We start from the raw sequence: 27468 nt of genomic DNA, 5'->3' as shown, positions 1-27468 counted from the left end.
TGGTTAGGAGAGTCTGGTTTGGAAGAACATGATGGCCACAGAGCCCCAACCTCAACTCCAAAATCAGTGTCTGAGCCTCACAAATGCTGTTTTGTATGAATGGGCAAAAATACCCCAAAACACCTCAAAGATCATATAGGAATCCTTCTCAGAAGAGGGAGGTCACGCAACCATATATTTCTTCATCTGACAGAATTGGCCGATTATGCTTAAGAGTCTCTGTTCCTCTGAGAAGATGGAGAAATTTCTGTTCTCCATCTTCTCAATCTTCTCCCTTCTGAGTGTGCAGAAATTGGACTGCACTCAGATGTCATCCAAGTGCAGTCCGATGATTTCCACTCATATCGACTTGCATTGCTGAGTACGATCCGAATAGCAGATCAAACTCTGACAGGCTGTGATTTTTCCTGAGACCATCCAGGTCAGAGGAAAAAATCTGACATAACTGGCCCAACAGGCTAACATTGGTCCGAGTGTGATACGATGTTTTGACAGATCGCAGTCAGGCACACTGTGTGAGTGAACGCAAAGACTGCAAGCTGTCAGCTACAAAGGGAGAACCAGCTCCATATTAATGTCTATAGCTATAGAATGGGATGATATAAAAGCTCCTGTAGGTGCAATGTTTGTGTCCATTTAGTAATAACCATTAGTGATGAGCACACACTACCGTACTCGGTACTCATAATGACTAGTTATGAGTGGGCACTACCATGCTCTGTACTTATAACTAGTGATGAGCGGGCAGTACCATGCTCGGGTGCTTGTAACTCACAGATGGACAGGCTCAACTCGTGTACCTAAGTATAATGGAAGTCAATGGAGAACTTGAGTATTTTTTCCAAGTTCCCATTGACTTCCATTATACGACCCCAGTTGCTTGTTACGAGTACCCACACAATAGTGCTCACTCATCACTAATAACTATCAGTGCTTTTAACCCCTTCACGACCATGGACGGATATATCCGTCATGGAGCGTGTCCCGTTAAGCCCCGCCCCCTGCCGCGGGCAGGCGGCGGCGGTCGGCAAACATATCAGCTGTTTTCAACAGCTGACATGTGTGCCTGCTAGCCGCGGGTGGAATCGCTTCCACCCACGGCCATTAACCCCTTAAATCTTGCTGCCAAAGTCTGGCAGCAAGATCTAAATGCGCGCGGCCATGTTTTTTACTTACCGCCGCCCCCACCGGAAGTCACGTGCGTGATCACGTGACTATCGGTGGTTGCCATCGTAGCACAGGGTCATGTGATGACGCCTGCAGCTATGATGTTTCACTTTCGTTTTCCCTCGGCACGGAGCAGAGGGAAAAAGAAAGTGACTGTATCTGCTGTTTACAGCTGTATAGCTGTGAACAGCAGATAGATAAGAGCGATTGGATTGCTAGGGGGACTAGTAAAATAAAAAAAAAGTAAAAAAAAAATGTTAAAAAAAACAGCAAAAACCTAAAAGTTCAAATCACCCCCCCTTCGAAAATTAAAGGGTTAAAAAATAAATAAATATACACATATTTGGTATCGCCGTGTTCAGAAATGCCCGATCTATCAAAATATAAAATCAATTAATCTGATTGGAATTTTTTTGCCACTACGCCGTTTACCAAACGCCAAAATTACGTTTTTTGGTCGCCGCAAGTTTTACGCAAAATGCAATAACAGGCGATCAAAACATAGCATCTGCGCAAAAATGGTACCGTTAGAAACATCAGCTCGAGACTCAAAAAATAAGCCATCACTGAGCCATAGATCCCAAAAAATAAGAACGCTACGTGTTTCGGAAAATGGCGCAAAACGTGCGCCACTTTTATTGGACAAACTTGTGAATTTTTTTTAACCCCTTAGATACAAGTAAACCTATACATGTTTGGTGTCTACAAACTCGCACCGACCTCAGGCATCACACCCACACATCAGTTTTACCATATAGTGAACACCGTGAATAAAACATCCCAAAAACTATTGTGCCATCACACTTTTTTTTGCAATTTTTCCGCATTTGGAATTTTTTTTTGCTGTTTTCCAGTACACCATATGGTAAAACTTATGGTTTCATTTAAAAGTACAACTTGTCCCACAAAAAACAAGCCCTCATATGGCAAGATTGACGGAAAAATAAAAAAGTTACGGCTCTCGGAAGAAGGGGAGCAAAAAACAAAGACGCAAAAACGGAAAGTGCCCCGGGGCTGAAGGGGTTAAGACGTTAGCAGCACCCATGATAACTTACAGACCATTTCCCCGATGATCCTACCGTTACGCATTACAGGGTTGATCTCACAACCTTCCACTCTACAAGCGGAGTAGGAGACCCCCGATCTAAACTGTAATGGGGGGGGAATGCAATGTACTCACCGCTTCTTCCCACCCCGTCCCTATCAGCCAGTCTATGGACTTCTGATCCTCCTCCAGACTCCTCTCGCTGATCTCCACCAACGCCTCCGTCAGCTCCTTCTCCCTTTTCTCATCCTGTACAGAACTGACTTTTTCTGGAAACTCTTCTTGCTCTTGCAACGTTTCCAGTGGTGAACCATCCTGGACCGCCATCGATTAGCGTTACATCTGGAAAATAGAAGTGGACAATTAGGAATCTGACCTAATCACATATAAGACCACCAGTGGGGATTTGGAAAATGAAGCCAAAATCCACGACGTGTGAGTAGGCGTCCACCATGGCTGGAGACAAGTCACGTGGCTCCTAACCCTGGTCTCCTCTGCACGGAGCCGCTGCCCTGATGCCCGTATCGCCAGATGGCTCCTCTGATTAATGGGTGTCTCCCCGTGTAAAATGACAGCGGTTATCAATGTGTTTATCACATCGTGTTCCAGACGTCGCGGTTTATTGAATTACAGCCTCTATTACTCTCTGCCGTTGCTGGAGGACATTAATAATGTTATAACGTGATGTCATGTTTTATAAAAAGGCAAATGTTATTATGTAGGACAATAGCCGGGCTCAGGACCTGCACAGACCACAGTCCAGCAGCCGGCCGTACCCCTATATTGGGGATGGAGAACAGGGCTCATATTTAACTGCAAAATACTTTAGTAATAACTTTCAGAAACTTCAAGAATTCATGCCAGATTTGGAAACATTGCTACTTTTAACAAGAAAACCCCATAGCCTTGTAAGTTCATACTTCAGCCCCATGTAGCCCCCACCTTTGGGCTACTTTTTTGATACATGTTTATTTTTTAAATGGATCATGGGCTCATTACAATCTAAAGTGACTATTCACATGTTGTTGCTTTTTGAGGTCCGATTGGCCACACAAAAAAAGAGCAATGGAGACACTTCCTACTTTGCTCCATATTATACTGATAATGCAGGGGTCTCAAACACGTGACCGGGCCACAAACCTCCCCTGAGGCTGCCATCTGCATTTGGGCGAAACATCAGAGGCTTCATCAGGGCTTCCGTCTGAAGCCCTGAAAAATCCAGCACTGGCGAAACAGAGGCCGGACAAAGCACAAAGTGACTCTTGTCAGCTGCAGCCATTGGAGCTCCCGTATCATCCCACAAAGAAGGGGGGCACCGGCACTTTTTAATGACCTCATGTGGGAGTAGAGGCGTCTCCCCCACCGGTGAATCCCTAATGGTAGGTGACTACGGAGAGTAGAATTTTTTTTTATCACCACCTGACATCCGGTGTATATCTACAGCGCAGTAGGAGGGGACATCCAGCACGGCGCCATCCATATATGTCAACGAGCAATGCCAGCACCATCATCACCATGTGTCGGTTATGTATCATTGCGGACACCCTGCTGCAACGGTCATGATCAACACTGACACCAACTGTGGAAGTTTAACCCCTTAGATGCCGCTGTCAATACGGACAGCGGTATTTAAATGGTTATTTTAGGGAATGGGCTACCTCTTTAAGCCTTTCGGCACCCTGCAGCACTGTGCCAGGTAATGGCCCAAAGATTAGTCAGCTATGGTGGCCTGTATGGTATAAGCAGGGTCTAACAGGCAAAGTGTCATGATATTAGGTCATTGATCAGGCAAGTAAGAGTTAAAGTTCAACATAGTGAATAAGAAAAAAAAAAAATCCAAGTATAATCATGGCTGGATGTTATTCCAAATGGCTCTGGCAGTCCTATAGATTATGGATGAAGCGTTAAGGCACGGAAGCAGATCTCCCCATATAGGGTGGGTTAGTGGTTGTTCATCAGTGTGTTGCTCCGGTCGGGTTCACGTTGCATTTGGGTCAGGATCTTCGTCAGGACATCTTTCTAACGCCCTGGAAAAAAAAGTCACTTTGTGCTTTATCCGGCCTCTGTTTCGCCAGTGCCGCTTCTTCAGGGCCTCAGCTGGAAGCCCTGATGAAGCCTCTGACGTTTCGCCAAAAAATGCAATGTTAACATACCCTTATGCGGAATTTATTTTTGGTCGGTGTGTCTGTTTGTACCTCTCTGACATCTGCTTTTTCTGCATGTGCAAGTAAACACAACATCCAAACTTCACCTATACCGCTATTGAAAAGTAAAAAACAGAGGGCACAAAGGTGGCATCACAGTGATATCGTTTTTTTTAACAGACCAATTGATCTGCAAACGAACACGTGAACAGCTCCGTAGACTTACATGAGAAACACTCCCCTTGGATTGATCAGGGCAGCTTAGGAGGGTGCAAATAGTGAAACGTTTACGGATATATAGTGTTTTTTATTTTTTGCATTCACTGCAATCATTTGTCCATGTAGTTACAGAGAATTAAACAATTCCCGCCCGGTGACTTGTTTGCTCCTTGGTGGTGATAAGGTTATTAATACGGTGCAAAGTATTTTTAGTGGCAACGAGATAATTAGGTCGATCAAATGCGGTAAATTAAATTTTAAAACGACTTTACAAATCAATGGGTTTTAATTAGATGAGTCTCGAGGACGGCAGAACTGGAGAGCGAGGATACGACGGCACCCGAACACGGGCGCACCCATAAATAATTACACACGACACAGACTTGTACTTTACACCGATGATTCTCAGATCTCCCTCCATAAATCATGCACGTGCCATCTCCGGAGACAGCAGTGATGGGGATACTGTGCGATTACAGCACCGGGGGGCGATATTAGCCCAGAGCGGGGGATTATCAGGTCTGATACTAGTACACAGAATAGGGTCTGAAATTTTGGAAAAATGCACAAGTTCTCCATTGACTTCCATTATACTTGAGTACTCAAGTCGTGCCCATCCGAGCAGCTGACTGTTTGTTAAGAGACCTGAGCACCTATGCATGGTAGTGCTCACTTATCATTAGTGAGTATCCGTACATAGTAGTGCTCGCTAATCATTAGTGAGTATCCGTACATAGTAGTGCTCGCTAATCATTAGTGAGTATCCGTACATAGTAGTGCTCGCTAATCATTAATGAGTACCCGTACATGGAAGTGCTCGCTAATCATTAGTGAGTATCCGTACATAGTAGTGCTCGCTAATCATTAGTGAGTATCCGTACATGGTAGTGCTCGCTAATCATTAGTGAGTACCCGTACATAGTAGTGCTCGCTAATCATTAGTGAGTACCCATACATGGTAGTGCTCGCTAATCATTAGTGAGTATCCGTACATGGTAGTGCTCGCTAATCACTAGTGAGTACCCGTACATGTTAGTGCTCGCTAATCATTAGTGAGTATCCGTACATAGTAGTGCTCGCTAATCATTAGTGAGTATCCGTACATAGTAGTGCTCGCTAATCATTAATGAGTACCCGTACATGGAAGTGCTCGCTAATCATTAGTGAGTATCCATACATAGTAGTGCTCGCTAATCATTAGTGAGTATCCATACATGGTAGTGCTCGCTAATCATTAGTGAGTACCCATACATAGTAGTGCTCGCTAATCATTAGTGAGTATCCGTACATAGTAGTGCTCGCTAATTAGTGAGTACCCATACATAGTAGTGCTCGCTAATCATTAGTGAGTACCCGTACGTACATGATAGTGCTCGCTAATCATTAGTGAGTACCCGTACATGGTAGTGCTCGCTCATCACTAGTGAGTACCCGCACATGGTAGTGCTCGCTAATCACTAGTGAGTATCCGTACATAGTAGTGCTCGCTAATCATTAGTGAGTACCCATACATAGTAGTGCTCGCTAATCATTAGTGAGTACCCGTACATGATAGTGCTCGCTAATCATTAGTGAGTATCCGTACATGATAGTGCTCGCTCATCATTAGTGAGTACCCGTACATGGTAGTGCTCGCTCATCACTAGGGAGCACCCGTACATGGAAGTGCTCGCTAATCATTAGTGAGTACCCGTACATGGTAGTGCTCGCTCATTACTAGAGAGCACCCGTACATAGTAGAGCTCGCTAATCATTAGTGAGTATCCGTACATGGTAGTGCTCGCTAATCATTAGTGAGTACCCGTACATAGTAGTGCTCGCTAATCATTAGTGAGTACCCATACATGGTAGTGCTCGCTCATTACTAGGGAGCACCCGTACATAGTAGAGCTTGCTAATCATTAGTGAGTATCCGTACATGGTAGTGCTCGCTAATCATTAGTGAGTACCCATACATGGTAGTGCTCGCTAATCATTAGTGAGTACCCATACATGGTAGTGCTCGCTAATCATTAGTGAGTACCCATACATGGTAGTGCTCGCTCATTACTAGGGAGCACCCGTACATAGTAGAGCTCGCTAATCATTAGTGAGTACCCATACATGGTAGTGCTCGCTAATCATTAGTGAGTATCCGTACATGGTAGTGCTCGCTAATCACTAGTGAGTACCCGTACATGTTAGTGCTCGCTAATCATTAGTGAGTATCCGTACCTAGTAGTGCTCGCTAATCATTAGTGAGTACCCGTACATAGTAGTGCTCGCTAATCATTAGTGAGTATATGTACATGGTACTGCTCGCTAATCATTAGTGAGTATATGTACATGTTAGTGCTCGCTAATCATTAGTGAGTACCCGTACATGTTAGTGCTCGCTAATCATTAGTGAGTATCCGTACATAGTAGTGCTCGCTAATCATTAGTGAGTATCCGTACATGAAAGTGCTCGCTAATCATTAGTGAGTACCCGTACATTCGCTAATCATTAGCGAGTACCCGTACATGGTAGTGCTCGCTAATCATTAATGAGTATCCGTACATGGTAGTGCTAGCTAATCATTAGTGAGTATCCGTACATAGTAGTGCTCGCTAATCATTAGTGAGTATCCGTACATGGTAGTGTTCGCTAATCATTAGTGAGTACCCGTACATGGAAGTGCTCGCTAATCATTAGTGAGTATCTGTACATGGTAGTGCTCGCTAATCATTAGTGAGTATCCATACACGGTAGTGCTCGCTAATCATTAGTGAGTACTCGTACATGGTAGTGCTCGCTAATCATTAGTGAGTATCCGTACATGGTAGTGCTCGCTAATCATTAGTGAGTATCCGTACATTGTAGTGCTCGCTAATCATTAGTGAGTACCCGTACATGGAAGTGCTCGCTAATCATTAGTGAGTACCCATACATAGTAGTGCTCGCTAATCACTAGTGAGTATATGTACATGGTAGTGCTCTCTCATCATTAGTGAGTATCCGTACATGGTAGTGCTCGCTAATCACTAGTGAGTACCCGTACATGTTAGTGCTCGCTAATCATTAGTGAGTATCCGTACCTAGTAGTGCTCGCTAATCATTAGTGAGTACCCGTACATAGTAGTGCTCGCTAATCATTAGTGAGTATATGTACATGGTACTGCTCGCTAATCATTAGTGAGTACCCATACATGGTAGTGCTCGCTAATCATTAGTGAGTATCCGTACATGGTAGTGCTCGCTAATCACTAGTGAGTACCCGTACATGTTAGTGCTCGCTAATCATTAGTGAGTATCCGTACCTAGTAGTGCTCGCTAATCATTAGTGAGTACCCGTACATAGTAGTGCTCGCTAATCATTAGTGAGTATATGTACATGGTACTGCTCGCTAATCATTAGTGAGTACCCGTACATGTTAGTGCTCGCTAATCATTAGTGAGTATCCGTACATGGTAGTGCTCACTAATCATTAGTGAGTATATGTACATGGTAGTGCTCGCTAATCATTAGTGAGTACCCGTACATGTTAGTGCTCACTAATCATTAGTGAGTATCCGTACATAGTAGTGCTCGCTAATCATTAGTGAGTATCCGTACATGAAAGTGCTCGCTAATCATTAGTGAGTACCCGTACATTCGCTAATCATTAGCGCGTACCCGTACATGGTAGTGCTCGCTAATCATTAATGAGTATCCGTACATGGTAGTGCTAGCTAATCATTAGTGAGTATCCGTACATAGTAGTGCTCGCTAATCATTAGTGAGTATCCGTACATGGTAGTGTTCGCTAATCATTAGTGAGTACCCGTACATGGAAGTGCTCGCTAATCATTAGTGAGTATCTGTACATGGTAGTGCTCGCTAATCATTAGTGAGTATCCATACACGGTAGTGCTCGCTAATCATTAGTGAGTACTCGTACATGGTAGTGCTCGCTAATCATTAGTGAGTATCCGTACATGGTAGTGCTCGCTAATCATTAGTGAGTATCCGTACATTGTAGTGCTCGCTAATCATTAGTGAGTACCCGTACATGGAAGTGCTCGCTAATCATTAGTGAGTACCCATACATAGTAGTGCTCGCTAATCACTAGTGAGTATATGTACATGGTAGTGCTCTCTCATCATTAGTGAGTATCCGTACATAGTTGTGCTAGCTAATCATTAGTGAGTACCCGTACATAGTAGTGCTCGCTAATCACTAGTGAGTATATGTACATGGTAGTGCTCTCTCATCATTAGTGAGTATCCGTACATAGTTGTGCTAGCTAATCATTAGTGAGTACCCGTACATAGTAGTGCCCGGTCATCACTTGGGAGCACCCGTGCATGGTAGTGCCTGGTCATCATTAGTGAGCACAATATATGATTCCCAGGACCCTGGTTTAATGGCCACATCAGTGACCCTCCCCCTACCGACCCGCCATGCCCAGCTCCTCTGATTTGCTGGGACACGTCATTCCAACATAAGCGGCATAGAACTACAAGTCTCAGCATTCATAATATATGTAGAACTACAAGTCCCAGCATTCACACATAAGGTGTACAACTACAAGTCCCAGCATTCATACATAAGGTGTACAACTACAAGTCCCAGCATTCACACATAAGACGTAGAACTACATTCACACATAAGACATAGAACTACAAGTCTCAGCAATCATAACATATGTAGAACTACTAGTCCCAGAATTCATACATAAGGTGTAGAACAAGTCCTAGCATTCATACATAAGGCATAGAACTACAAGTCCCAGCATTCATACATAAGGTGTAGAACTACAAGTCCCAGCATTCATACATAAGGCGTAGAACTACAAGTCCCAGCATTCATACATAAGGCGTAGAACTACAAGTCCCAGCATTCATACATAAGGCGTAGAACTACAAGTCCCAGCATTCATACATAAGGCGTAGAACTACAAGTCCCAGCATTCATACATAAGGCGTAGAACTACAAGTCCCAGCATTCATACATAAGGCGTAGAACTACAAGTCCCAGCATTCATACATAAGGCGTAGAACTACAAGTCCCAGCATTCATACATAAGGCGTAGAACTACAAGTCCCATCATTCATACATCAGGTGTAGAACTACAAGTCCCATCATTCATACATAAGGTGTAGAACTACAAGTCCCATCATTCATACATAAGGCGTAGAACTACAAGTCCCAGCATTCATACATAAGGCGTAGAACTACAAGTCCCATCATTCATACATAAGGCGTAGAACTACAAGTCCCATCATTCATACATCAGGTGTAGAACTACAAGTCCCAGCATTCATACATAAGGTGTAGAACTACAAGTCCCATCATTCATATATAAGGTGTAGAACTACAAGTCCCAGCATTCACACGTAAGGTGTAGAACTACAGGTCCCAGCATTCATACATAAGGTGTAGAACTACAAGTCCCAGCATTCATACATAAGGTGTAGAACTACAAGTCCCAGCATTCATACATAAGGCGTAGAACTACAAGTCCCAGCATTCATACATAAGGTGTAGAACTACAAGTCCCAGCATTCATACATAAGGCGTAGAACTACAAGTCCCAGCATTCATACATAAGGCGTAGAACTACAAGTCCCAGCATTCATACATAAGGTGTAGAACTACAAGTCCCAGCATTCATACATAAGGTGTAGAACTACAAGTCCCAGCATTCATACATAAGGTGTAGAACTACAAGTCCCAGCATTCATACGTAAGGTGTAGAACTACAAGTCCCAGCATTCACACGTAAGGTGTAGAACTACAAGTCCCAGCATTCATACATAAGGCGTAGAACTACAAGTCCCAGCATTCATACATAAGGTGTAGAACTACAAGTCCCAGCATTCATACATAAGGCGTAGAACTACAAGTCCCAGCATTCATACATAAGGCGTAGAACTACATTCACACATAAGACATAGAACTACAAGTCTCAGCAATCATAACATATGTAGAACTACTAGTCCCAGCATTCATACATAAGGTGTAGAACAAGTCCTAGCATTCATACATAAGGCATAGAACTACAAGTCCCAGCATTCATACATAAGGTGTAGAACTACAAGTCCCAGCATTCATACATAAGGCGTAGAACTACAAGTCCCAGCATTCATACATAAGGCGTAGAACTACAAGTCCCAGCATTCATACATAAGGTGTAGAACTACAAGTCCCAGCATTCATACATAAGGTGTAGAACTACAAGTCCCAGCATTCATACATAAGGTGTAGAACTACAAGTCCCAGCATTCATACGTAAGGTGTAGAACTACAAGTCCCAGCATTCACACGTAAGGTGTAGAACTACAAGTCCCAGCATTCATACATAAGGCGTAGAACTACAAGTCCCAGCATTCATACATAAGGTGTAGAACTACAAGTCCCAGCATTCATACATAAGGCGTAGAACTACAAGTCCCAGCATTCACACATAAGGCGTAGAACTACATTCACACATAAGACATAGAACTACAAGTCTCAGCAATCATAACATATGTAGAACTACTAGTCCCAGCATTCATACATAAGGTGTAGAACAAGTCCTAGCATTCATACATAAGGCATAGAACTACAAGTCCCAGCATTCATACATAAGGTGTAGAACTACAAGTCCCAGCATTCATACATAAGGCGTAGAACTACAAGTCCCAGCATTCATACATAAGGCGTAGAACTACAAGTCCCAGCATTCATACATAAGGCGTAGAACTACAAGTCCCAGCATTCATACATAAGGCGTAGAACTACAAGTCCCAGCATTCATACATAAGGCGTAGAACTACAAGTCCCAGCATTCATACATAAGGCGTAGAACTACAAGTCCCAGCATTCATACATAAGGCGTAGAACTACAAGTCCCAGCATTCATACATAAGGCGTAGAACTACAAGTCCCATCATTCATACATCAGGTGTAGAACTACAAGTCCCATCATTCATACATAAGGTGTAGAACTACAAGTCCCATCATTCATACATAAGGCGTAGAACTACAAGTCCCAGCATTCATACATAAGGTGTAGAACTACAAGTCCCATCATTCATATATAAGGTGTAGAACTACAAGTCCCAGCATTCACACGTAAGGTGTAGAACTACAGGTCCCAGCATTCATACATAAGGTGTAGAACTACAAGTCCCAGCATTCATACATAAGGTGTAGAACTACAAGTCCCAGCATTCATACATAAGGCGTAGAACTACAAGTCCCAGCATTCATACATAAGGTGTAGAACTACAAGTCCCAGCATTCATACATAAGGCGTAGAACTACAAGTCCCAGCATTCATACATAAGGCGTAGAACTACAAGTCCCAGCATTCATACATAAGGTGTAGAACTACAAGTCCCAGCATTCATACATAAGGTGTAGAACTACAAGTCCCAGCATTCATACATAAGGTGTAGAACTACAAGTCCCAGCATTCATACATAAGGTGTAGAACTACAAGTCCCAGCATTCATACATAAGGTGTAGAACTACAAGTCCCAGCATTCATACATAAGGTGTAGAACTACAAGTCCCAGCATTCATACGTAAGGTGTAGAACTACAAGTCCCAGCATTCACACGTAAGGTGTAGAACTACAAGTCCCAGCATTCATACATAAGGTGTAGAACTACAAGTCCCAGCATTCATACATAAGGTGTAGAACTACAAGTCCCAGCATTCATACATAAGGCGTAGAACTACAAGTCCCAGCATTCCTCTCTTTTAACTACAAGTACCGACATTCTTACGCAAGAAGCTGTAGAATGAAAAGTTCCAGCGGTTTTCCATTATACCGTGTTCCGTTCAGTACACACCCGTCAGCAGTACCGGGCGGGAGCCACAGACATCACGGGGCCGCCGTCCTCCCGGCTCCGCTCTTCTCCATCTTCCCCCTCCCTACAGGAAAACAAACCGCAGCCGTTGCCAGGGGTTACGCTTGGTCGCGTGCTCCGGGCGTGGCTTTCCAGCGGAAGTGACGTATCCCGTTACTGCGCTGAGCCGCTGACCTTGGTTCTGACGCGAGGAGAGGAGGCCGCTGTGTCCTTGTAGCTGGTGGAGGGGTCTTCTCACACAGAAGGGGCACAGTGCACCCTGCCAGCCCCCCCAACACACAGAAGGGGCACAGTGCGCCCTGCCAGCCCCCCCCCAACACACAGAAGGGGCACAGTGCGCCCTGCCAGCCCCCCCCAACACACAGAAGGAGCACAGTGCGCCCTGCCACCCCCACCAACACACAGAAGGGGCACAGTGCGCCCTGCCAGCCCCCCAACACACAGAAGGGGCACAGTGCGCCCTGCCAGCCCCCCAACACACAGAAGGGGCACAGTGCGCCCTGCCAGCCCCCCCCCAACACACAGAAGGGGCACAGTGCACCCTGCCAGCCCCACCAACACACAGAAGGGGCACAGTGCGCCCTGCCAGCCCCCCAACACACAGAAGGGGCACAGTGCGCCCTGCCAGCCCCACCAACACACAGAAGGGGCACAGTGCGCCCTGCCAGCCCCCCAACACACAGAAGGGGCACAGTGCGCCCTGCCAGCCCCCCCCCAACACACAGAAGGGGCACAGTGCGCCCTGCCAGCCCCCCCCCAACACACAGAAGGGGCACAGTGCGCCCTGCCAGCCCCCCCCCAACACACAGAAGGGGCACAGTGCGCCCTGCCAGCCCCCCAACACACAGAAGGGGCACAGTGCGCCCTGCCAGCCCCCCAACACACAGAAGGGGCACAGTGCGCCCTGCCAGCCCCCCCCCAACACACAGAAGGGGCACAGTGCACCCTGCCAGCCCCACCAACACACAGAAGGGGCACAGTGCGCCCTGCCAGCCCCCCAACACACAGAAGGGGCACAGTGCGCCCTGCCAGCCCCACCAACACACAGAAGGGGCACAGTGCGCCCTGCCAGCCCCCCAACACACAGAAGGGGCACAGTGCTCCCTGCCAGCCCCCCAACACACAGAAGGGGCACAGTGCGCCCTGCCAGCCCCCCAACACACAGAAGGGGCACAGTGCGCCCTGCCAGCCCCCCAACACACAGAAGGGGCACAGTGCGCCCTGCCAGCCCCCCAACACACAGAAGGGGCACAGTGCGCCCTGCCAGCCCCCCAACACACAGAAGGGGCACAGTGCGCCCTGCCAGCCCCCCAACACACAGAAGGGGCACAGTGCGCCCTGCCAGCCCCCCAACACACAGAAGGGGCACAGTGCACCCTGCCAGCCCCACCAACACACAGAAGGGGCACAGTGCGCCCTGCCAGCCCCACCAACACACAGAAGGGGCACAGTGCACCCTGCAAGCCCCCCTCCAACACACAGAAGGGGCACAGTGCGCCCTGCCAGCCCCACCAACACACAGAAGGGGCACAGTGCGCCCTGCCATCCCCACCAACACACAGAAGGGGCACAGTGCGCCCTGCCAGCCCCACCAACACACAGAAGGGGCACAGTGCGCCCTGCCAGCCCCACTCACACACAGAAGGGGCACAGTGCACCCTGCCAGCCCCACCAACACACAGAAGGGGCACAGTGCGCCCTGCCAGCCCCACTCACACACAGAAGGGGCACAGTGCGCCCTGCCAGCCCCACCAACACACAGAAGGGGCACAGTGCGCCCTGCCAGCCCCACTCACACACAGAAGGGGCACAGTGCGCCCTGCCAGCCCCCTCCAACACACAGAAGGGGCACAGTGCGGCCTGCCAGCCCCACACACACACAGAAGGGGCACAGTGCACCCTGCCAGCCCCACTCACACACAGAAGGGGCACAGTGCGCTCTGCCAGCCCCACCAACACACAGAAGGGGCACAGTGCACCCTGCCAGCCCCTCACACACAGAAGGGGCACAGTGCACCCTGCCAGCCCCCCCAACACACAGAAGGGGCACAGTGCACCCTGCCACACCCCCCCAACACACAGAAGGGGCACAGTGCACCCTGTCAGCCCCACACACACAGAAGGGGCACAGTGCACCCTGCCAGCCCCCCAACACACAGAAGGGGCACAGTGCACCCTGCCAGCCCCCCGACACACAGAAGGGGCACAGTGCACCCTGCCAGCCCCACTCACACACAGAAGGGGCACAGTGCACCCTGCCAGTCCCTCACACACAGAAGGGGCACAGTGCACCCTGCCAGCCCCCCAACACACAGAAGGGGCACAGTGCGCCCTGCCAGTCCCACTCACACACAGAAGGGGCACAGTGCACCCTGCCAGCCCCACCAACACACAGAAGGGGCACAGTGTGCCCTGCCAGCCCCACTCACACACAGAAGGGGCACAGTGCACCCTGCCAGCCCCACCAATACACAGAAGGGGCACAGTGCGCCCTGCCAGCCCCACCAACACACAGAAGGGGCACAGTGCGCCCTGCCATCCCCACCAACACACAGAAGGGGCACAGTGCGCCCTGCCAGCCCCACCAACACACAGAAGGGGCACAGTGCGCCCTGCCAGCCCCCCAACACACAGAAGGGGCACAGTGCGCCCTGCCAGTCCCACTCACACACAGAAGGGGCACAGTGCGCCCTGCCAGCCCCACCAACACACAGAAGGGGCACAGTGCGCCCTGCCAGCCCCACTCACACACAGAAGGGGCACAGTGCACCCTGCCAGCCCCACCAACACACAGAAGGGGCACAGTGCGCCCTGCCAGCCCCACTCACACACAGAAGGGGCACAGTGCGCCCTGCCAGCCCCACCAACACACAGAAGGGGCACAGTGCGCCCTGCCAGCCCCACTCACACACAGAAGGGGCACAGTGCGCCCTGCCAGCCCCCCTCCAACACACAGAAGGGGCACAGTGCGGCCTGCCAGCCCCACTCACACACAGAAGGGGCACAGTGTGCCCTGCCAGCCCCACCAACACACAGAAGGGGCACAGTGCGCCCTGCCAGCCCCACTCACACACAGAAGGGGCACAGTGCGCCCTGCCAGCCCCACCAACACACAGAAGGGGCACAGTGCGCCCTGCCAGCCCCACACACACAGAAGGGGCACAGTGCACCCTGCCAGCCCCCCAACACACAGAAGGGGCACAGTGCACCCTGCCAGCCCCACCAACACACAGAAGGGGCACAGTGCGCCCTGCCAGCCCCACACACACAGAAGGGGCACAGTGCACCCTGCCAGCCCCCCAACACACAGAAGGGGCACAGTGCGCCCTGCCAGCCCCACTCACACACAGAAGGGGCACAGTGCGCCCTGCCAGCCCCCCTCCAACACACAGAAGGGGCACAGTGCGGCCTGCCAGCCCCACTCACACACAGAAGGGGCACAGTGTGCCCTGCCAGCCCCACCAACACACAGAAGGGGCACAGTGCGCCCTGCCAGCCCCACTCACACACAGAAGGGGCACAGTGCGCCCTGCCAGCCCCACCAACACACAGAAGGGGCACAGTGCGCCCTGCCAGCCCCACACACACAGAAGGGGCACAGTGCACCCTGCCAGCCCCCCAACACACAGAAGGGGCACAGTGAACCCTGCCAGCCCCCAGACACACAGAAGGGGCACGGTGCATTCTGCCAGCCCCCCGACACACAGAAAGGGCACAGTGCGCCCGGCAAGCCACCCAACATACAGAAGGGGCACAGTGCGCCCTGCCAGCCCCCCAACACATAGAAAGGGCACAGTGCACCCTGCCAGCCCCACACACACAGAAGGGGCACAGTGCGCCCTGCCATCCCCCCCAACACACAGAAGCGTCACAGTGCACCCTGCCACACACCCCCAACACACAGAAGCGGCACAGTGCGCCCTGCAACCCCCCAACACACAGAAGCGGCACAGTGCACCCTGCCAGCCTGCCCAGCACACAGAAGAGGAACAGTGCACCCTGCCAGTCCCTCAACACACAAAAGGGGCACAGTGCGTCATGCTATGAAAATCTACATAAAATCTTTTTTTTTTTTACTTATTTTTTATAAGGTTTTAAACTTTATAGAGTTTGGTGCTCATCTGTGGGGGTCCGGAGAGCCCTACAGATCATTCTAAACACCACCCTAACGAATGGTGGACTGTACACTTTAGTGCCAAGCCTGGACAGCACCTTTAAGAGCCTTTCACATAGCATGGAGGGCATGGATCAGGGGGTTCCTACTTCTGTACACTGGCTACATCCAGCTGGAGGGTGGTCGGTGGAGGTGCTGGGTATCAGACCTGGACATGGATCGGGGGGGTTCCTGCTCTGTACACTGGCTACATCCAGCTGGAGGGTGGTCGGTGGAGGTGCTGGGTATCGGACCTGGACAAGGATTGGTATTGTCCTGCTCTGTACACTGATTACATCTGGGTGAGGTGCTGGGTATGGACCCCCACTGATCTAATATTGATAATCTTAAAGGGGTTGTCCAGACATGGAAAAAAAGCCTGCATTAACTCTATGTGGCAGCAGATAGCTGAATTGTGACAGTGTGCAATACACACTGTCATGATTCACCTGTGCAAGAAGGCAGTCATGCATTTGATTTGCAAACTTTTGGGCACATGCCAACTGGTCTCATTCACTTCTACTGTGAGAAGCCAAACAAGTCTAGTAGGCATGTGTCCACCATCGTACAAAATCATATACATGTAGTCACTTGACTGCTGGCTCACACTGGAGAATCCTGACAGTGTCTGCACTGCACGCTGTCAGGATTCATCAGTGCTATCACATAGAGTGACTGCATCCTTACTGACCATTGTGTGCACTTCAGGCTTTATACCACAAGGTCTCCACCATACAGCACCTCATATCTCTACTTTCGGGACCTTTATATTATTTGGGAGGAAATTATTGAAGCAGAATCTTTAGTCTTTGAATTGCACACTTATGTCAAGTTGTGACTAATCCGGGGCAGCCATTTATCATTAGATCAGGTTGTGGGAAAGCAAAACAACGCCAAATTGCATCATAATTATGCAGATTTATTTATTTTATTTTTTTTGTCCTTTTTTAAGAGTCTGGGAAAACGGAAGAACGCCCCCCCTTAATGGCACGTCTCCAAGGTGCAGATATGATTAACAACATGCAAAAGGAATTTTCCATAACTTCACCCTAAAGGGCAATCCAAGGACTCTGCTTTACTAGTGATATATTTATGTTTTGTTTATAATTTTAGGAGAAGGACCCCCTATTTATTAAAAAGGACCCACATTCCTGGTAATACATGGATATACCGTCCAGATGACAGCTGACACCTTTACTTGCAACAGTGACAATACATCTGCACCAATACCATAATCCGATGGTAAATCACTGATGTTATTTGTTATTCTTCATGGCTTTTCTATACATATCGTATAGATTTTATGCTATTATGTCACATACAGTGGCTTATTATGTCATATTCCATAGGTGACCTTCTGACAGTCAATTTTCACTAACGTCGGAGCAGCCATGGATCTGCAGAGCCTATGAAGAAACCACACGCGGCTGCGGTAAGGGCAATTATATTGACCTCCTCCATTTCTCTATTCATCACATCACATGTACACAGAGATGAGAACGATCAATACTTCTGAATTTATGTGAATGAACTTCTCCCGCTGGCCCCTAAGGATTACTGTTCTTCCAGATTATTTATTTTTTTATGACCAAAAGGGAAAAGTAATCCATAACAATTCATTATGTGTGTAGATCATCCATATGAAGATATGTGGAAATACCAAGAGAGCTTAAAATTGGGATGTCCAGCTCCAAAAATGTCCGAAAAATAGGTTACATAGTTCTATTATCTTAGTCTTACAGTCAGTTCCACTTCTGGCTTGTGTGCATCAGTGCTATGGCTGGAGGGGGCTGGCTGGCCCATTTCAATTGCAAGACTTGTCACCTTCTGGGTCACAGCTTAAAGGGGTTGTCCAGGCTGAAATGAAAAGTCTCATAACCTAAACAACCTTTCCTATGACCGGAAAAGGTCCACAAGAACACAAAACCTAAACAATGTAACCCCAATTTTTCAATGGATAAAGGTGGGGATACACCAAAAAGAGGACCACGAATAGTCAAAGTGAAATACAAAATTTAATAATTTGTACAAAAGGTGATACAGGACACACAGTGGAGGCAGGCTAGATGGAAACAGCCTGCCAGGAAACAACCCACAGCAATACCAGGACACCCCACCAGATGACAGCCTGCTGACAGGCAGCAATGTAATGAAGATGGTACAGGTAAAAGGAGGCCCAAGTAAAGTCACAAGGGACAGTGTGAAAGATGGATTATGCAAAGGAGATCTGTAAAACCCCCCTAAAGAGTCCCAAAGAGCACGAGGGCATAAATAACTAATCACTATTACCTTGCGTCATGTCAGAGCAGGAATGGTGGATGTGTCCGGGCGTGGGGGCGGGGCCTCGACGCGCGTTTCACCAAAGGCTTCGTCCTTTTACCTGTACCATCTTCATTACATTGCTGCCTGTCAGCAGGCTGTCATCTGGTGGGGTGTCCTGGTATTGCTGTGGGTTGTTTCCTGGCAGGCTGTTTCCATCTAGCCTGCCTCCACTGTGTGTCCTGTATCACCTTTTGTACAAATTATTAAATTTTGTATTTCACTTTGACTATTCGTGGTCCTCTTTTTGGTGTATCCCCACCTTTATCCATTGAAAAATTGGGGTTACATTGTTTAGGTTTTGTGAAATGAAAAGTCTGCCCAATCGTGACAGTGCGATGCACATATTGTCACGACTGACCTGTATTTCTGGTGCCACGGGACCGCATATATGCGATTTACATACTTGCAGTCACATGATGACCAGTCGCAAACAGCCTGTCTCTACAGAGAGAATTGATAGATGTGCAGAAGTCTAGTTGGTATGTGACCAGAAGTATGCAAATCACATATATGAGGTCAGATGGCCTCCCACCTGCATGGTGGATACAGAGGAATCATGACAGTGTGCATATTTCACATTGTCATGATTCTGTATGCAAATCACATACATGCGGTTAGGTGGCCACTCACCTGCATGGTGGATACAGAGGAATCATGATGGTGCATATCTCACACTGTCATGGTTCTGAATGCAAATCACATACATGCGGTCAGGTGGCCGCCCTCCTGTTTGGTGAATACAGAGGAATCATGACAGTGTGCATATTTCACACTGTCATGATTCTATATGCAATTCACATACATGCGGTCAGGTGGCCACCCACCTGCATGGTGAATACAGGGGAATCATGACAGTATGCATATCTCACACTGTCATGATTCTGCAGTCACATTAAGTTACTTTTTATTTCAGTTTGGACAACCTTTTTAATTACTAAAATTTGTAAGTTAGCCAGCTGGCTTAGCTATTTCATGAAAAACAAAAGTATTGGTTATTGAAATTCGCCATTTTTTGTTTCATCTTTTTTTTTAATAACATGTATTTCGGAAAAGTCAGGTGTCAATGCACATCAGATGGTTGGCCAGTAGAGTAGAATTGATTCGCAGGACCCTGTCCATCAAATCCTTTCGCAGGGCCCTGTACATCCGTGTTAGTGATCTATGGCCACTGGAGGGGATCCCTCCAGTCCTAGTCTATAAGCACCCTTAAACATTAGTGAAGGCCGAATCTGCCAAGACTGGCCAATAGAGTTGGTGCAAATCGATTGGCATGACCCGATCCAGGAGGGGATGACTGAGAACTGCCTTCTACCTGACAGGCCTTTGTGGCTCTTCTTTTGATTAGCTGGCCTGGTGCAACATCACATGTGAAGATGACGTCATGCCAGGCTGGCTAATCAAAAGAAGAGCCGCGGAGGCCTGTAAATTAGAAGGCAGTTCTCATGGATCCCCTCCAGGATCCGGTCATGCCAATCGATTTGCACCAACTCTATTGGCCAGTCTTGGCAGAATAGGCCATCACTAATCTGTAAGGGGGCTTCTAGGCTAGGACTGGAGGGATCCCCTCCGGCAGCCACAGATTACTAACACTTAAGGGGGGGCCTCTCGGCGATGACTGGAGTTCACCATCACCGGTACACCATCAGTAGTGATTATATATGAAGCTAAAGCAGAAACCAGCACTAACAAAAAAAGTCTTTGCCACCATCCTTGAGAATCTTAGTTCCCCGAGCTCATCACAATGGGCACAATATCCGTTTACATCCCCGTCTTCATCCATGGGGTGTTGTGTAATCCATTTGTATTCTTTACAGTCATCACCATCAGGATATAAGACCTTCTAGTGATTCCTCATTACGCTGTGTAATGGACTGTGCCCTGCTAAGTTGAGGTGAGCATTGTCTCCTAATCCCGGCAGTGAGACCCCCTCAGTCGTGTCATCGTTACCGTACGGCGGTGACGTCTGTGCACACCACAAGAATAGACAATGTAGCTGTGACCTTCACTCATCACTCAGCCCTTGCCACAAAGTCACCGCATTATTGCCTTCCAAGCCGCGAGACGTGCTTAGTAACAGTTGTAAGCTTTGGCTTTTTCTAGTAACTAAATAATTAACAGCTATAAAGAAAAGTGAAGATTTACTTGTCGCACGCCCCGGGGCTGCAAGAATACAGGACGACTGTAGAGATGCCACTGAGAAGTACATTAGCGTTCCGGTCTGGGGAGTTATGCAATCTGGACCTTCAGCTTTCCTGATACATCTGATTTCACTGAAAAAGTCAATTCATTGCATTGTTCTCTTTTTTTTGATAGGTGGCTACTGGAAATTGCAGTCATTAACTATTTAACTTCTGGACTGCGGCTTTGACAACCTGCATATTTTTGCAATCGCTGGATATGCAGTTTAACTATCACTTATCTATCCAAAATTAATTTGCAAAAAACATGATTTTTAAATGGGTCATGGAAGATCCTAATGCTAAGTGTGGCTTTTTATTGGCAGATCCCACCATTTTTGCATTAACTTCTTGTTAGATGCTTTATTTCTGGCCAGATAGGCGGCACGTAGAGTGTCTGTGCCCCCTAGCATCCCCCCTATAATGGCTGCCTGGGAAGACAGATGACACAGGACTGCCCGAGCCTCAAGAGGAAAGTGCCGCGTAATTGACCACTTCTTAGCACTTGATTATTTCTGCAGCTCTTCACAACCTGCTCCTTCTTCGCCAGATCAAATTGGAAGTACTAACGCATTCTCCAAACTGATAAATTTCTATGTTTTTCAGATTCCATCCACAAGGTCCACACAGCTCTACTAAACCGAACAAATCAGCCCTGGACACTGAGAACATTTTATTTTTACTTCAGTTCAGGTATTTTTTCTAAAAAGTTGTTTTTGCTATAGGGTTTCATCAGAAATTTTGGAACATTTGGCTTCTACAGCCTCTATGCAGTACAATGCATACATGATGGCTGCAGAATGAGGTATGAGAGGGTCCGTCAGTATGCTCGATCTGAGGGTAAGATTTCTATCCCTTACCTCTTATCTCCTGAACTTTCTTCTAAGCCATTTTATGACTATTTGAAAGTTGAACTTTGATGTGGTCATAAATCAGCATCACGTCGATATCTCTGCAGCCAATAACTGACTTCGAGTTGACGGCACTAAGTGCTAAGAGTCGCTGAGCTCACTGATTGCCTGCAGTGCTGAAGACAATAACTGAGCTGGAGTTGATGGCACTAAGCGCTAAGAGTCGCTGATCTCACTGATTGCCTGCAGTGCTGCAGTCAATAACTGAGCTCAAGTTGACGGCACTGCCTAGTAGGGGCTAAGAGTCGCTGAGCACGCTGATTGCCTGCACTGCTACAGACAATAACTGAGCTTGAGTTGACGTCACTAGGCGCTAAGAGTCGCTCAGCTAACTGATTGCCTGCAGTGCTGAAGACAATAACTGAGCTGGAGTTGATGGCACTAAGCGCTAAGAGTCTCTGAGCTCACTGATTGCCTGCAGTGCTGCACACAATAGCTGCGCTCGAGTTGACGGCACTGCCTAGTAGGCACTAAGAGTCGCTGAGGTCACTGATTGCCTGCAGTGCTGCACACAATAACTGCGCTCGAGTTGACGGCACTAGGTGGTAAGAGACGCTGAGCTCTCTGATTGCCTGCAGTGCTGCAGACAATAACTGAGCGCCAGTTGACAGAACTAGGTGGTAAGAGTCTCTGAGCTCTCTGATTGTCTGCAGTGCTGCACACAATAACTGAGCTTCAATTGACGGCACTAAGCACTAAGAGTCGCTGAGCTCTCTGATTGCCTGCAGTGCTGCAGACAATAACTGACAATGAGCACAGCGGCAGAGACTCCCCGCTGGACCTGGGGAAGATGAGTAAAGCACAGTTTGATGGATTTTTTTTTTTAACAAACTGCGCCTAGGAAAAGTGGGTTTCCAAAATGAAAACGACCCGGTACTGACCCATGTTAAAGCAAGGTAGGATCCCATCATAGGAAGCAGCTAGCGTAATAGAGAATGGGGGCGATGAATGTGGGGGGGTAATTTTTAAGAAAAAGAGAAGCCACAGATATATGCGGTAGACGGCCTATTACTTTCATGATGATGAAGGCCACGTACACGGGGGGATTATGACTGAGTAAGCTGAAGAGTACAACATATAGATGGAGGGATTAAAAGGGCATGTTCATATAAGGCATACCTATGTCCATGGCAACCGGGCTGCATGCACCGAGTGGCCATCGCAGCATCTGTCGTCACTTTACTACCATCCCCCATACCATTATATATCAGGAGTACCATCTGCGGAGACAGTGCGGTTCACGGCAATCAGGGCAAGTCTAGTCAGAACCCATAATTATTACTTTATATGACTTATTTCTACTTCTGCCAACATACGGAAACCTTTACACACATATACACTGAATTACATTAGATTATATTGTCAGAAATGACTGTACAACGACGTACATAGACAGTGCCCAATGGTAGTAATAGTAGGCTCTGGACCCCAATACACTTCCATTCACACATTGCATATTTCAATGCAAAATCTGCTTAAAAACCCACGGGCTCAGAAAATGTTAAAGCAGCTGCCACCTATTCCTCCTAAATGACAAAGAACTTAAAGGAGTTGTCCACCTTTTTGTACTTATTTGCACGTAAAAATCAATTTTATCTTTGGCTAAAAAGTTTGCACTATTTGCCTTCTGTACCATCCGTGTTGCACTGTGTATTGCTGGCTGTGGAATGAGTTAACTGAGAATCCATTAGTGAGCTCAATTCTGACAGTCCAATCTCTCCTTTTCTGAGCTCCTCTGATCTGATTTCAAAGTTGAATGTGCAGCAAAGCAAAAAGCCTGTGAAAGCCAAACGGTGCAACATTTTCAATGAAACCCAATTGTAAAGATTATTTATAACCCTCAATGCATGCATTTAAGAAAAAATATATATCCCTAGAAGTGGACAACCCCTTTAATCCTCATGCAGATTACACACAAAGCTGAATCCTGACCAGCCTGGGATTTTTACTGGGGAATTAGAGAATGGATTTGAAGCCAATGTGTGACCATAATGTTTCCAACCACAGTGTGGTCTGTAATTCACGACCTCTCATTTGAGTGATGATTGCCATGAGACTGGTCTGGCAATTATTCACCTATCTGGACACTGACACTAAAGATATTTGATGATTTTATAGCAAACTAGCTGTAGTATACCCAGCGTTGCCCGGGATAGTAACTGTCTCTCTGTCTCTCTCCCAGTCTCTGTCTGTGTGTCTGTCTCTGTGTGTCTGTCTGTGTCTATCTCTCAGTCTGTCTCTGTATCAGTCTCCCTGTCTCTCTCTCTGTCTGTGTCTCTCTCTCTATCTCTGTGCCTGTCTCTCTCTATCTCTGTGTCTGTCTCTTTCCCTGTCTGTCTCTTTCCCCGTCTGTCTCTTTCCCCGTCTGTCTCTTTCCCCGTCTGTCTCTTTCCCCGTCTGTCTCTTTCCCCGTCTGTCTCCTACTCCGTCTGTCTCTTTCCCCGTCTGTCTCTTTCCCCGTCTGTCTCCTACTCCGTCTGTCTCTTTCCCCGTCTGTCTCTTTCCCCGTCTGTCTCCTACTCCGTCTGTCTCTTTCCCCGTCTGTCTCTTTCCAGGTCTGTCTCTCTCCCCGTCTGTCTCTGTCTCTCTCTCCCGGTCTGTCTCTCTTACGTCTGTCTCTCTCCCCGTCTATCTCTCTCCCCGTCTGTCTCTGTCTGTGTCTTTGTCTCTTTCCCCGTCTTTTTCTCTCTCCCCGTCTGTTTCTTTCCCCGTCTGTCTCTGTCTGTCTCTCTCCCGGTCTGTCTCTCTCCCCGTCTGTCTCTCTCCCCGTCTGTCTCTCTCCCCGTCTGTCTCTCTCCCCGTCTGTCTCTTTCCCCTGTCTGTCTCTGTCTGTGTCTCTTTCTCTTTTCCCTGTGCGTTTTTCTGTTTGTCTCTTTCTGTCTGTCTGTCTGGCTTTTTTTTTTCATATCTGTCTCTGTCTGTCTGTTTGTCTCTGTCTCTTTCCCTGTGTGCCTCTTTCTCTGTCTGTGCCTGTCTGTCTGTCTCTGTCTGTCTCTCAGTCTGTGTCTGTCTCTCTATCGACATCATATTACCTCACACATAAGCTTCTTATACTACGACTGTCCTTTGTTCCTATAGCAACCAATCACAGCTCCTATAAATAGCCTGTAGCTCGCAGCTCCATTCACTTTAATAAAAGCAGGTTTTTTGGAGAGTAACTGTAAAGCGCAGGGTTAAATTTTCTTGTCAAAACATAGTCTATGACATTCCCTGAGTCACATGAGGCATCTGTGCAAACTTTCATGATTGTAAATGCGATGGTGCGGATTCCCTTAGTGGACACACACACACATACATACTCTCAGCTTTATATATTAAATTTTGACTCCTTGCTAAATTTGTGCAGGAATCTGTAAAGTTCCCTTGTGCTATAAGGAAGTGGGAAAATTAAAGAAATAAATTACAAAATTATTGCAAAAAGAAACGTCTTAATAAGCGGCATCTATCACACATAGATACACGCACACAAACACATGATGATCAGGACGCCGCTTCATTCCTGGCCTGGAGCAGAGGAATCGCTGTAGATACCCAAGTGAGATTTCTCTGTTTAATTGGAATTATTTGTTTTTCTTGCTCTTACGAAAAATTCTTAGCTAAAGCCTCACTTTTGGAGTGACCTGACGTGGCGATCGGACCAGGCCACATCGGCAGTATTTCTGAAGAGCGGCGTGCTGAGCCTGTGACCTGTCCACTCCTGTGCGTATGTTAGTGAGGACGACGCTGGATGTCGCAGGGTGACAAGATGTGGGGGAAGGGGAAAGCGAAAAACTGCAGAGATAGAGGAAGGCGCTGGATGCACTAACATTACAGTGGAATGATGTCAGGTTTTACCAAAAAACACAGGACACGTGTCAAAGGGCTTGTCCACTACTTTAACATTGATGACCTATTTAACCACTTGCCGTCTTTGGAAACCTTAAAGAATTTGTCCACCACTTTTACATTGATGGCCTGTCCTTAAGGCCTGTTTCACACGCTAGTGAAAAACACAGACGTTTTTCACTGACGTTTCACGTTTCGTGATTCACGGCACACGTGGGTTGTCCATGTGCAATCCGTGATTGCACATGGAGATAAACTCACCTGTCCCCGCTCCCGCTGTCCGTGGTGCTGAAGAGTCCCACGGTGCTGCAAACGGCCGCCGCTGTGTCACCTCTGCAGCTGCTTCCGGGTCGGCTGTAACTGCATGAATGAATATGCATGCCAGTAATTAGCCGGGCAGGAAGCAGCAGAGAGCAGAGGTAGAACACAGCATCGCTGGAGAAGGTGAGTATGAAATGCGTTTTATTTTCAATGTGCGTGTTTTTCTGGTACATGTTTCACGGATGACACCATAGTGTGGTCTGTGGGACATCAGTGATGCCAGAAAAAAACGGACATGTCTCTGTCTGGAGCACACGGACACGCGTGTATGCCGCACAGAGATACAGTCAGTGAAAAATCACGGATGTGTGCGCAGACCCATTGATTTTAATGGGTCTGTGTATGTCCGTGATTATGGTACGTATAAAAACTATCATATAAGTACCAGAATCACTGATGTGTCAAAGAGGCCTAAGATGGGTCATCAATGTCTGATCGGCCGGGGTCCGACACCCCGCACCCCCACTGATCAGCTGTTCCCGGTGGCACTGCAAGCAGCCAGTGGCTGGAAATATTTAGATCCGGAGCTGCCCTGTCTTCCAATAGTAGCCGCAGCCGGGTACTACACATGGAAATATTTAGATCCGGAGCTGCCCTGTCTTCCAATAGTGGCCGCAGCCGGGTACTACACATGGAAATATTTAGATCCGGAGCTGCCCTGTCTTCCAATAGTAGCCGCAGCCGGGTACTACACATGGAAATATTTAGATCCGGAGCTGCCCTGTCTTCCAATAGTAGCCGCAGCCGGGTACTACACATGGAAATATTTAGATCCGGAGCTTCCCTGTCTTCCAATAGTGGCCGCAGCCGGGTACTACACATGGAAATATTTAGATCCGGAGCTGCCCTGTCTTCCAATAGTGGCTGCAGCCGGGTACTGCACATCCACCTCCTATTGATTTGGAAATGTTCAGATCCGGAGCTGCTCCGTCTTTCGATAGTGGCTGCATCCGGGTACTGCACATCCTCTTATTCAAATCAATAGGAGGTGGATGTGCAGTACCTGGCTGCGGCCACTATCAAAAGACAGGGCAGCTCCGTAACTGAGCCCTACCAGCTGCCTGCTGCCACCGCTGGCACCATGAACATCTGACCGGCAGAGGTGCAGGGTGTCGGACCCCGGCCAATCAGACATTGATGACCTATCCTAAGTAAAGGCTATCAGTGTTAAAGCAGTGGCCAACCTCTTTAAGTGTAGTGATCCCAAGGGGTCCCACTGATCAATGCATAATAAATATCCCAGCGATCAGACGTTTATTGCCTATCCTGCATCTCAGAGAAAAAATAACTGTCTGCAGTCGTGCCGCCGGGCTCGGGTTCTTGCTGCCCGAGGTTGACCTCCCTCTTCATGAATCAGGATCGTCTGACTCCAGAACGCCGGT

General features: G+C 47.7%; 1 protein-coding gene across 7 annotated transcripts in view; it reads right to left on the bottom strand.

The window, feature by feature from the left end:
- C10H16orf46 (chromosome 10 C16orf46 homolog) overlaps positions 1-27468 on the bottom strand; it is a 34196-nt gene that overhangs the window by 1569 nt on the left and 5159 nt on the right. For 2 of the 7 annotated variants that reach the window (XM_075325841.1, XM_075325836.1), the window contains exon 2: positions 2348-2554. In XM_075325841.1, coding sequence (XP_075181956.1) covers positions 2348-2539 — 192 coding nt within the window. In that variant the 5' untranslated portion in view covers positions 2540-2554. Of the gene's footprint in view, positions 1-2347; positions 2555-3631; positions 3655-12293; positions 12317-12338; positions 12503-23059; positions 23082-27468 lie in introns of those variants that run through there. The other 5 variants (XM_075325839.1, XM_075325837.1, XM_075325835.1 and 2 more) reach the window with 5 other exon arrangements.

Source organism: Anomaloglossus baeobatrachus, chromosome 10 (assembly GCF_048569485.1).
Source record: "Anomaloglossus baeobatrachus isolate aAnoBae1 chromosome 10, aAnoBae1.hap1, whole genome shotgun sequence".
Taxonomy (NCBI): domain Eukaryota; kingdom Metazoa; phylum Chordata; class Amphibia; order Anura; family Aromobatidae; genus Anomaloglossus; species Anomaloglossus baeobatrachus.
Note: the sequence above shows the minus strand (reverse complement) of the source record. Positions and strands in the feature narration are given on the sequence as shown.